The sequence below is a fragment of the Siphateles boraxobius genome, unplaced genomic scaffold, assembly GCF_051911475.1.
Source record: "Siphateles boraxobius isolate OS27281-9 unplaced genomic scaffold, OSU_SipBor_1 19, whole genome shotgun sequence".
Lineage (NCBI taxonomy): Eukaryota > Metazoa > Chordata > Actinopteri > Cypriniformes > Leuciscidae > Siphateles > Siphateles boraxobius.
In genome coordinates, this window is record NW_027508799.1 from 20,528,498 (window position 1) to 20,541,735 (window position 13,238).

At 37.4% G+C, this 13,238-nt stretch overlaps 1 protein-coding gene across 17 annotated transcripts in view; it reads right to left on the reverse strand.

Moving 5' to 3' along the window:
* The window catches only part of nav3 (neuron navigator 3), a 330,354-nt gene that overhangs the window by 80,302 nt on the left and 236,814 nt on the right, over positions 1–13,238 (reverse strand). For all 17 annotated transcript variants that reach the window (XM_077234164.1, XM_077234163.1, XM_077234165.1 and 14 more), the window contains 2 exons: positions 12,393–12,465; positions 5,847–6,030 (listed from right to left, as the gene is read on the reverse strand). In XM_077234164.1, the coding sequence (XP_077090279.1) occupies positions 5,847–6,030; positions 12,393–12,465 (257 nt within the window). The remainder of the gene's footprint in view (positions 1–5,846; positions 6,031–12,392; positions 12,466–13,238) is intronic.

The window sequence follows — 13,238 nt, forward strand, 5'->3', positions numbered from 1 at the left end:
ATGAAGACATAAAATTAAGTATTTAATTATAAATTAAATAGCATGAAACAAATGCATAAAGTATGCATAACAGCAATTACAGTTTGTATCAAAAATATTAAGCAGCACAACTGTTTTCAACTGTGATAGCAATAACAATATGTTTCTTGAAACAAGAAACAATGTTTCTTGAGCACTAAATCTAGCATATTAGAATGAATTCTGAAGGATTATGCAACAATTAAGACAAATCTGAAAATGTAGTTTTGCCATCACAGAAATAAATATATATTTTTTAAATATATCAACATAGAAAACAGTCATTTTAAATTATAATAATATTTCACAATATTACGGTTTTGACTATTTTTGATTGAATAAATACAGCCTTTGAGAGCATAACATTCTTTCAAAAACATAAAAAAAAACGTACCAACTTTGACCGAACTTTATAACAGTAGTGTACAAATATAAATATAACTGATCTCTATAAGGACAGAGAAGACCCTTGCCGAGTTTTGGATGAATGAATACATTGTCAGATAGAATAAATGATAGATGGAGGTCCTGCCAGTAGGAGTTGTACTTACAACACACACATATACACCAAAACCCAAACACCTCAGGCCAAACACAAAACATAGAACAGTTGGCTGTTTAGGTCTCAAATCTCTTTCCATCCCCTGACAGATGACTGACACTGCCTTTGTTCATTTTGGGTGTGATTTTTTGTTTGTATATGCTGTGTCTAAGCGGTAAATGTGCCTTGACAAGCTTTTGCGTTTAGCAGGTTTGTGAGCGCTGCGTGATGGAACGAGATTGTCAATAGATGGATGAAAATTGATGAAAGTTAAAAGATGAGAAAGAATGAGAAAGAGGGAATGTCCAGTTCACAACGGTTCAACAGTTACAGTAAGAAGACATCTATCTAAACAGCACCTAGTTGCTTTCTGCCATGCTGGATAACAACAGCTCATAAGAGCAAAAAGTGGTCAATATGGTTTGTTTCTTTTCCAAAGTGGTTTACCACCACCAATCAGAATGGTTTACAAGGTCAAAACCAGGTGCAATAGAGCTGATCAACCATCTACACCATCTTGGATCATGAATGACCAATTTAGACCAGAACTTAACTTAACGTAACAAGTGATCAGTCATTTGATTTATGTTTCTTTAGTGTTCCATGACAGGCAACCCTGCCCACAGTGAAATTTCATTGGTTCAAAAACCTGTTCCACAAAATTAAATATCAAATATGTTCTGATTGGTTGTGATTGCGTCATGTCACGTCCATTTAGACATAAGGTAAAACCAGCTTTATCTTGTTGGATATCTTGTTGGATATCAACTAAATCTACTCAGAGCAAAAAAAAAAAGAAAAAAAAAAAGGAATTTCTATTCCATTCTTCCAAAAGTTGCCCAAAGTGACTGAGAAGCTGGGAGTGTCTGCTCAGAAAGAGATCATTATGACCACCATGAATGTCTCTACGGCGAGTGCGTGACAAGGAGCTGGCTTGAGTCTAGCTGGCTAGACTACCTCAGGTAAAACCCTGAGGAGCAACAAAGACTTCAGCAGAATGAGAGAACGAGAGGAAGACAGTAAAAGAGGGAGGCAAGACAGCAGGTTAACAAGCATTGTAACCAAAGACAGCTCCAGTGAGACACTAACACTGTCTTTCACTTTCTCATTCACTCTCTCTCTCTTGAGAATGTGATCATGTCCACATGATTAATGAGGCCCATCGTTTCTCCTCCAGCTTCCTCTTACAACCTTCTTTCTTTCTTTTTCATTCACTTCTAAAAGTGTTCAGCCAAGCAGTATGGAAGTACGACAGTGGTGAGTCTGACAATCTCAAGTATAAATCTTTTGCCGTGGGCCATTTAGACACACTTCACAGTGAGAAATCAAACACAGACCAATCTGCCAAGGTCATTATTCTGAAAATCTTAAATTGAATCTAAACAATTAGGTTTAGTGAGGATTACAAAACCATTCACTATAGTTTGTCTAATGGGAATCAATAAATCTCAAGATTAACCTACCTACTCAAATGCAAAAGCGTCAAAATGATAAGAATGCATATGAAAAATCTTAATTGTTGTGCAGTTTCTAATCATATAGGCAGACACATTACAAAAGCATAAAATATACATCAAAACTTTCCTGACTTTAACTGACAGTAAAAATGTATCAAACAACATAGAACCACTGCAGATGTAACATGTGTGTTGTAACAAACTACTCATGTCTATTCTAATAAATATCCCCATTGCATTTTAACATATAGTACATTTTTCATTATTAATTTAGATTACGTTTCAGATGTTATGTAATGATTTAGTTAATATGCTTTGACAATCCTACTTTTAAAAAAAAACCTCTTAACTAGCAGTACTTTACAAGTTCTAATGCAATAATACTAGAATACTTTCAACAGCAAAAGACAGGAAGCAAAGAATGACCAACCTGCAGAAAAGTTTTAAACTGATAGAAGTGCAACAACCCGTAAAATGAGTTTCAACTTACCTCCCAAGAGAGAAACATCTCATTTTCAAAGCAGAACAGAAAACTTCCAAAAAAGGAACTAAACACCTAAATATAAAATGTCACACTGTAGACCCAGAATAATTATCAAATCTGGAGGGACACAATAGCCTGAATACACTGAACAGGACAGTCCAAAAACTTGCACCATAAACGATTAATAAACTTCCACAAAGTTAACAACAACCATGTTGCTTCCAGTCAAAGCACCTATGTAACCCAGATACGTAACACGATCAATATAACTGTACCTATTGCTGTCAGGCTTTCTCCCATAGGACAGTCGGCTCTTCCTGTCCCGTGAGCTGGGGGCAGGCAATCGTGAGCATGAGACAACCGAGTCGAGTTGTTCACCTCGGGACATGGTGCGCTGAGAGGGAGGGATGACACTTCACCCCCCATATCTTCCCCAGACCTAAAGGCACCGCAATGTCCAGCTATCCCCCCCTCTCTCACTCTCTCTCTCTCTCTCTCTCTCTCTCTCTCTCTCTCTCTCTCTCTCTCTCTCTCTCTCTCTCTCTCTCTCTCTGTGTGTGTGTGTCTCTCGCTCTCTCTCTGTCACTCTCTGACCGACACTCCAGCAGGTGTTGGCTATAGAAAGCCTGCATCTCTAAAACTGTAAATGGGAGCAGTGCCTCTGAGTAAAAGCAGCAAGAGTGCATTATAAAAAGCTCCCCCCTCATTCCTAGGGATCTTAGACAGTGTTGTATAATGGTATTTAAATATTTAAAACAAAACAGATATCCAGCTGACTTGGTGTCAAAAGTGTTAAAAGTCAATTTCCCTTTTTAAAGCAACAACAACAGAATTTTATATAATGTCCTTACCAGTAAAAAGTGATACAAGTTACTGTGTGTAAATCTATGCACATGTATTAGCACTAAATGCAGCAGTCTCATCACAGTTTTATTTCCTGTGCTGATGTATTTCCTATTGAAACAGGAAGTTGGGGCCGAACTTATCGAAGGGCTTGTTCTTTTTGGTAAATAGTCAATAGTCTTTAGTTTAAGTCATACAGTAGCTGGGAACCATGATGCTTTTGCTAGAACATTGCAAGTATGGTTAAGAGAAGGCTTATTCTAGAAAACAATTGATTGGTTAAAAATTCAGGTATACCCCTAAGTGCACGATGAGTCATCAGTCATTTTTAATGCATATATCAGCTAGAATATAATGTTAACTTTTAGCAATACAATACAATATAGATACCCTTAAAGCTAAAAAATAAAATGAATAAAAGCCACTAAAAACTTAAATTGGGATTTTATAAGCATTTACACTGACAGTGTAATATAATGAAATTATATTATATTATATTATATTGTATTATATTATTTTAAAAAAGAAATGATCAGAAACGGGAGTAAATAAAATGCTTAGCAGCTGAAATTTAATTGCTCCACAATTTGCTGTACTGTATATAACATGAAACATCTTCTGACTGGCTTCTAAATAAAATGTCAGTGTCAGAAATTTTAAGTATGAACAGAAAAATTATTTAGCACCAGCAACTTGACGAATGACGCTTGCTCAGGACCGTTTTACCCATTGAATTAAACGTAATGAGTTTATTCACTGAGTATGTGATACGCTTCTGCCAGTTAGCTAAAAAAAAAAAAAATTAAGTGTTTCTGTGCTGTTGGCCAAAGACCAGAGCTGATGAATCACCTAGACCCCTGTGACCGACACACACACACACACACACACACACACACACACACACACACACACACACACACACACACACACACACACACACACACACACACACACACACACACACACACACACACAAAATTACACAAAGCTAATCAGCCAGCCACCCATTTTAACACCTGTAACCCCAAGCCAGTAAACGTTTGAAGAAACATTTCCTAAACGCAATACAATAGCTTCCTTTTTACCAGACTGTCTGGACAGAACTGTGATAGTTATCTGAGGAGACTGCATTTACAACATCCTCAAGGAGTGCGACCAATCTACAGCCCTCCTGGCTCAATTCTACTCAATGATGTCATTTGGTGTGTGTGGAATGCTAAAGCTGTGTGTGTGTGTGTGTTTCAGGCTGGCAGTCCAAGGCCCTCTGAACACCTGTCACTGCTGGATCTGAGTTGTGAGAGATCCCACGGGCCCTGGACAAGAATGAGGGGCAGCTGTTGTCTTTCTCTCACTCTCTTCCTCTCTCTCTCCCTCTTCTCTTTGCACTTGTGAATGCTGACAGGACAGAGAAGCACTACAAAACGCACACTTGTGCTTTTCTGCCTGTCCCACACACACACAAATGCATTCTGGGCCAGCTAACGTGAGCCAGGCTGTGTAACGCAACTCATGTGCGGCATCTCCTCTCCGTAGCTGCTGCTAAGATTACTCATCTATTTACATCACAGTTATGGCCTGCCTTTTTAACCCCTACAACCCCCACCCCACACACACACATAAGCACAAATACACATATTCACAGACACACGGACACTCATGCACACACACACACACACACACACACACACAGACACACACACACACACACACACACACACACACACACACACACACACACACACACACACACACACACACACACACACACACACACACACACACACACACACACACACACACACAACACACACACAGCGCACAAACACAGACACATGCACACTCACGCACATATGACGTGTATATATATATACATTATATATAGGATCCATATGTGCGTGTGTGTATATATCTAGGTGATTCTTGGCTTGTATATATATGGTTACAATCCAAGTGTCTTAAGTGAAAAAGTCAACATTTTATATTATTGTATTTATTTTAATTGTATATTATATTATTATAGAATATAACTGTATATTTATTAAATTGTTTTATATTATATGATATTATATTAATTTACTTTGTACTTTATCTAGCGATCTAACACATTGTAATCTTCCAGTGTAGAAACTTATCTTACTTACAACTTACTAACTTATCTTAATTACAGTAAAGCCATATTTAATTTAATGTGAACAACAGTGAGCTGTTTTGGTAATTATGTTTATACCTCTATGTGGATTGTCAAGTAGACAAAACACAGAAAATACTTTGCAAAACATCTTCAGAATAAGCTCCAGAAAACATGGGTTGTGAAATTTGATATGGCCGTTAGACGCTAAGACAGTACAATATAAGTCTTACCAGGTCTATGGACATAGAATTCAACTAAGGCCATGCAAAAAAAAAAAAATATATATATTTATTTAGCCATATATTTCATGACTAAAGATGCAGAACTCAAATAGAGGAGCGACAGCAACAGGTCTCATTAGACGTGTCCTACCTGGACTGCATGTCTTGTGTTTTGTGCTGGCTCGCTGGCGCCGCCCCTGTGCTCTGATGTGTGACGTGCTGTTGAAGCTCAACCAATGACTGCAGGTACTGCTGCTGGTGCTGCTGTTGCTGCTTGTAGCGGGACAGGATGAAGAACAAACCCAGGATGCTCTTCAGATTCCCATTACACACCTCTGAAGATCAAACACACCAGATTTAGAAAGTACCACAGAAAAAGCTCTTTAATCCTGCGAACGACTGCATTACATTGAAGTGCCCAAACCTTAAATACATCATGTTTTTAGTACAGGATCAAGTCAGAAGAAACAGCTGTTGAGTCACATGGTAGCTAGCCTCATTATAAGGAAGTTCGAGTAGTGTTTACAATCAGTTGAGAATATGGGGGAGATAAGTTCTGTTCTTTGAATGAGGAAGTAATACACATTATGAAAATATCCAACTGTCTGGAGTATCCAAGTTTAGCATGGTCATTTGACTGCCTGGAGTCTTGTGCGTCATAAATTAGATACTAACATTTGTAAACAGTCGCTGTAACGACTGGATCTGACTTTTAATTGAGACCTTTTACAAGGAGATACTGATTCAATAAGCAAAGCGTTGAAGTGCCGGATGTTTAAAAGCCCAAACGCTATTATCCTATGCACATTAGCGCTGTGTGGTGTGTTACCTTTCAAACTTTTTGCAAATTGAGGATGTGAGTTTGAATAAGTACTAGCATGGCATTGCTCTGATGAAAGAGATAAATGACTGAAGATGAAGGCAAAAGCATTGATTGTCTGCACTTTGCCTGCCAGAGACGCTTTTTTCTCTTGTGCCCATTTATGAAATGGTCTTCATTCATAGTCACACACTGCTAATGGCTGGTGCAGAAAGCGACTGAAGGATGGCAGTGCTGAGGCAGCGCTAAAGAGAAGAATCCGGTTTATTTCTGACAGCCCGTCTATTTGTTCAGCCCGTTAGCGATGTTTGGGGTTATTAATCTTCCCCCGGTTCAATTTGGGACCGTGCGGAGCTGTAATTTGTATTCTACATAATAAAGCACTTAGATGGTATGTTTCCATTGAACATACTTTTTGGGTCAGGCGACAGAAATTTGGCACCCTTTGGTGTCGTTGTACTTCAGGTCAGTGCGAAAAATGAAAAACTAGCAGGCTAATTTGTAAATGCATTTTTGCATTAGTATTTTTCCTCACACCTGCTTTGCCCAAATCTAAATGCTCTCCATATGCTATTGCACAAAGGCTTCATCACGGGGGCAACATTGATTCACATTAAGCCATAAACGATTTCCATGAACACCAGTGAATTGAATATCGCTTATGAGATGTTAACATAAAGATTCCACTATAGAAAATAAGTTAATAATATAGTTACTAGTATTACTAGTACTGTAAAATCATAATAAATTGACATCTACTTCAAACAGCTGATGGGCCCCATTGACTTCCATGGTATGGGGAAAAAATACTATGGAAGTCAATGGTATCAATCAATTGTATCAAATCAAGTGTTTGGGTACCGACATTTTTCAAAATCTATTCTTTTGTGTTAAGCAGAAGAAAGAAATGCATTCAGATTTGGAATAACTTGAGGGTGATGGTGACAGAATTTTCCTTTTTGGGTGAAGTATCCCTTTAAGTAATACATTTTACACATAACATATTGCATATTCAGTCTATGACGATTAATGATGCTTAAAATTGTGTGGCTAGTTTACATTTCTAAGCAATCATATGAACAGATTTTGCATTACAAATGATAAAATTGGTGAAAATCCCATAGATTTTCATGGAAATAGGGGCCCAAGACATATCTAATGACTAGAATATCATAAAGAAATGGTTCTCAACCATGGGGCCACAGGTTGATTTTAAATCATTTAAACTAAATTAAAAATAAATCAATAAAATGCTATAAAAAATCAAGATGTAAACTGAAATTTACTGTAAAATATATTTTAATTGTCCCCCACCCACCAAATAACTGTTATTTTTATTGAAATACATACAGAATCAGAATCTTCTTTTTCAGTATCTTTGTATCAACTAATCAAATTAGATTTTTTCATGACAGTACTGCCCCAAACCATTTAAACAAACATCAGTGAGCTAGGATGTACATTGGAAACTTGAAGTAAAAGTTGTACACACTTTAAGCAGAAGTTTAAATGTGGAGTCATCAGGCTCTTTCTGTCACTTGCCGCACAAGGTCAAAGGCGTATCTGTTCAGTCGGGTTCATTAAGGGAAGTGAGGACAGGGAAGTGTGAATACATTATCTATTTACAGTGATGTGACCTTGCCCACTTCCTCTGTATACAGTAGCATTCTATCATTTTCTAGCCAAAAGTACCAGTAAACATGTAATACTTCGTACAGAATTACAAAGTGGATTGGATGTATATACACTACCGTTCAAAAGTTTGTAGTCGGTAAGATATTTCATCGCCAAGGATGAATTAATTTGATCAAAAATACAGTAAAACAGTAATATTGTGAAACATTACAATTGAACAAAAAATAGAGTCTAAAATACTTTAAAATGTGATAGAAAATCTGAATTATCATCAGTCATTATACCAGTCTGCACTGTCAAGTGATCTTTCAGAAATCACTCTGATTTGGTGCTCAAGAAACGTTATTTTTATTATTCATGTTATTATCAATATTGAAAACAGTTGTGTAGTTTGATCATTTCTGGAGTTTAAAAGTCCCCATTCCTCTATTTCTGTGTTTCACAGAAGAAAGAAAGTCCTTACAGGTATGAAACCACATGAGGGTGAATAAATGATGAGAATTTTCATTTTGAGTGAACCATACCTTTAGCTCAGCTGAGATTAGGAAAAGTGATTTCTATGAAAACAGGCTTCCTGTATTTTACATTTTAATGAGTGTCTTTCAATTTAAATACCTCAGAAGGTCACGCTTGATCTCTTTTGTATGACTTGTGAGGATTTTTGATTTTAGCAGAAGGATTAAACAGCTCAGAGGAAGTGCCTCTTCAGCTACGCTGACGTCAGTTGCACGAGTGTCTTTATACACGTGTGTGTTTCTTGTCATGGTGGGTTTCACGGTCAGGTCACCGGTGAAGGTGCCCCCTTTGACCCTATGAGAAGTCTTTAGGACTAAACTGCTCTTTAACGAACTGCACCTTTTCACCAGATCCTCACAGCCAATGAGATCAAAGCTCAGGTCATGGTGCCATGCACTTAAAAAAGCACTTAAAACCGGAATCCCGCTGTGCGTTCTGATACCCTACACACCCTGAACAGAGAGTCATGGCCAGTGCAGCAGGAAAAGGGATATTGAGAGCTTGCACCTATCATTATTGGACTGTTCTGGGGCTAGGATAACACTCAGCAGGGGTCGAGAGGAAACTTTCCCTGAGGACAATTTTATTGCACAGATGATGCGCTTTAATAGCGAAGGAGGTTGGGTTTCATTTAAGTGTCAACTTTGTCTCAGATGTTTCTCTTAAAATTCCTCGAAGAGGTAGAAATAGAAACAAATGTGACAACTGTAAACATACTGTACAGTTAAGAGTGGTATTCTATTAAACTAGTGTCTTTTTAAATTTGTTTTAAAGGGCATTAAATATTCTGTCAGACAAAGAATGACATTAAGTGCTAATAAAAATGCATTGAGTCTCGGAGTGTCTGAAAACCTGAATGTTGTTACTTCCTCTTCAAAAGAAGAGGTTCCGTCTTAAAATTACAGTTTTCTATCATTTTAAGTTAAATACGTCATGTGTTGTGGGAATTAGGATTCATAGACACATATCAATTAATTAGTTATTTATTAGCCTGTGAATGCAGACTACAATGGCAATACTACTACTAATAATATTTTTAAATTTAGTTTTTAAATACTTTTTAATTCATATATTTAAACTTGCAAAACAAAATTGTACTCTTTTTATGGAATGACTTGCAGTATAGTGCTATTAAGCTAAATAGCATAACTGAATACATTTTATTTAATAAATTGAGGATACTTCAGGAGGAGTGAAATTTAATTTGCTCTGAATTTAATCTTGTTGTCTAGGAGAAATAATTTAATACGTCCAAAAAGAAATAAATTCAAAATTGACAGAAAAAGAGAAATACAATATATGTGACATAGTGTCTGTGGTTGAGACATTATTACATTTATTTTCCTTGGAAAACTCCTACACAGTCAAGCACATCAAACAAAAAAACAACTTATTTTATAAAGGTCTCGAGTCGGCATGCCTCATAAAATACTAAACACAAGTGTATGCAAGCCTTCAAAACCCAAACTCTGAAACCTCAGCTAATTTAATTAAGACAACTACTCACAGCTTTAGGAAAGATGCTCAACACACACACACACACACACACACACACACACACACACACACACACACACACACACACACACACACACACACACACACACACACACACACACACACACACACACACACACACACACACACACTCCCTCACTCTCTCACTCAAACATTCACTCACTCACTCACACACGCACACACACTTACACACCCTCATTTAATCACTAACTCACTCACTCTCACACACACACACACACACACACACACACACACACACACACACACACACACACACACACACACACACACACACACACACACACACACACACACACACACACACACACACACACACACACACACACACACACACCAAAAGTAGGGGATGCGTGTGTGATGAAAGCTAGAGAAACCCTATACACTGTATAGTTATGGACCCTGTGCACTCATGATGCTGAATTTAGCGGGACAGTGAATACAGTATCCAAGCTGCTTTATAGGTTAATGATATCATTCCACACAGCATTTACTACACTTGTGCTCCGACTGAAAAAGAAAATCAAATATATTTGTTGTTTGTCATTGCAACCGGTTTACAGTTTTTTACAGTCGCTAGGACACATTTCTCAATACTTAGGTCTCTTTTTCAAAACTCTTCAACAGTTCTCCAAACCAACTTTCAGCTCGGCACAGCAGTTCATTTCACTTTCAAAATGCAGTAAAACTACCATATCACTTCATACATGTCTCAAATCAACATATTCTTCCATCACACTAGCAAAGGTTGACAGACAACAAACACACTTTGTCACCCACAAAACAATGACCTAAAAAATACTAACAACAGGTAGCATTATACAATGTTTTCTTCTGTAAAACAAGCACACCTCTCTACTGTTTAGAATTCACTGCAATATATTTTACTGGAATGAATCAGACATGATGCCTTATGCTTCAATATATTTTGTCTTTTTTTATTTATTTTTTACAGACTAATTACAAAATACAAGAATTTGTATTCACCATTCACCGATACAGATACAATAGGAATCAGATGTGGTTGGTTCAATTGTTTTTATAGCATTTCATTTTTAGATTCGAAATATATTTTATTACAATATTACTGTAGAAATGTAGCGGATTGCTGTCATATTCAGTTTTGTATTATGTTATTGTTTTGAACATAAGTTTAACAGTTTTGAAAACAGTATGTAAGCATGTGCAAATTGGCCTGTAAGTGCACAGAGTTTTGGTGGTTGTTGTGTCGAAGTGAGAAAACAATTACGTAATGTAATTTGAAAGATGTAGTCATTGAATGCATTTTGTGCCAAAGCAATGATACATGATCCACAGTTTAGCCCACATATACTTCTGTTGTGTAAAATAAGGTTCACATATCTGTATCTATGGGCTCAAACACTCTACCACCAATGTAGCTATAGCAATGATGTGATACCTAACTGTATGTATACAGAATTACATGAAATGTTAAAAATAATGATTATTACACCACGTCACAATGTCAGGGTGTTGCTATGTGTTTGCTTTGTTGTTTTGGGTGGTTCCTAATTGGTAATTTATAAGCTCAATTTTAAAAAGTCTCAATGACAATAGAGAATATTTTCCCCCCACAATTTCTTTTGTGTTAATATTTGTGTTTATAGAACATTCTGATTCTGCATGTATTTCAATAAAAATATGAAAAGAAATATGCGTTCTTTAGGGGTAAAAAAAATACATTTCACAGTAAATTTCAGTTTACATTTAGATTTTTTATAACATTTTATTGATTTATTAGTAATATAGTTTAAATTAAATTAAAATTTAATTAAAATCATCCTGTTGCCCCATGGTTGAGAACCACTTCTTTATGATATTCTAGTCCCTAGATATGTCTTGGGCCCCTATTTCAAAACAAATCTGTGGGATTTTCACCCATTTTACCCAACCTTTGCACTGCAAAATCTGTTCATATGATTGCTTAGAAATATAAACAAGCCACACAATTTGCGGAAATCAAACTTCATAGCCTGAATATGCAGTATGTTATGTGTAAAATGTATGACTTAATGTTGGTGATTATGAAAAGCTTTTAATTCTATATATAAGAAGTAATGTAGCAATAATACCAATGCAAGCACCACCAATCATAAGAATAGCAGGCCTATTTGTGTATATGAAGGAATTCAGTTGCTATTTAGTTTCAAGCAGACAGAGGGGTCTTACCTTCAGCAGAGAGCCCTTGAACACTGACTCCTCTGGCCCCTAAGAAATTCAGACAAGCCTCCACATTCTCAATCTGAAAGACAAAAACAAAGAGATCAGCCATAGAGCAAACTCACCAGCACATGGCCATTACACTGAGGATGTGGACGGTTAATGTGAGTGATCAGTGATGTCAGAGAGGCGGCTATTGAACCTCACGCACATTCCTTTCAGTATTAAAAGTTCAACAAAGCCTTTGACTGCGATGGTTTCTTCTGAAGGTCGCCTTCAGTTAAAGCATACTTCAGTATGTATGACAGCTCAACTGGTGTCCGTGTAGCTGACGTCCGCATGTCGATGTGGTGCGGGGACACATCCACGGATTTATTCCCACAAAGGCTCTATTGTCGGGAGTCAGACAGTGTCATGACCCCTGGCTAACCTTTGTGGGTCGGACCCGGAGTGTGACTCTGGGACGGCAGTGTGTCACACCTACACACACGCTGACATACGGACCGGGCATGACGTTGCGGGCTGTAATAATACAGCACTTGACTGAAAGTGTGGTATTATCATGGCGCCTCCACTCATGGGCACACAAAGGGACTTTGGCAATGTGATACAAATGGCTTGCATATTTTGCACTAGTATAGGCCAGAATGCTGGAGAAGTCATACAGTAGGGTCAGATATAGTCAATGGGCCAGACCGCACTATATTATTATGCGACAAGCTCAATACTATGTGGAATGCATTGTGCTGTGTGCTGGACCCTTGTGACAGAAGCGAAGACAGTTGACTCAGCTCATACAGAACATGAGACCCTGAGGCAGGGGCGGATTGGCCATCGGGAATACCGGGAACAATC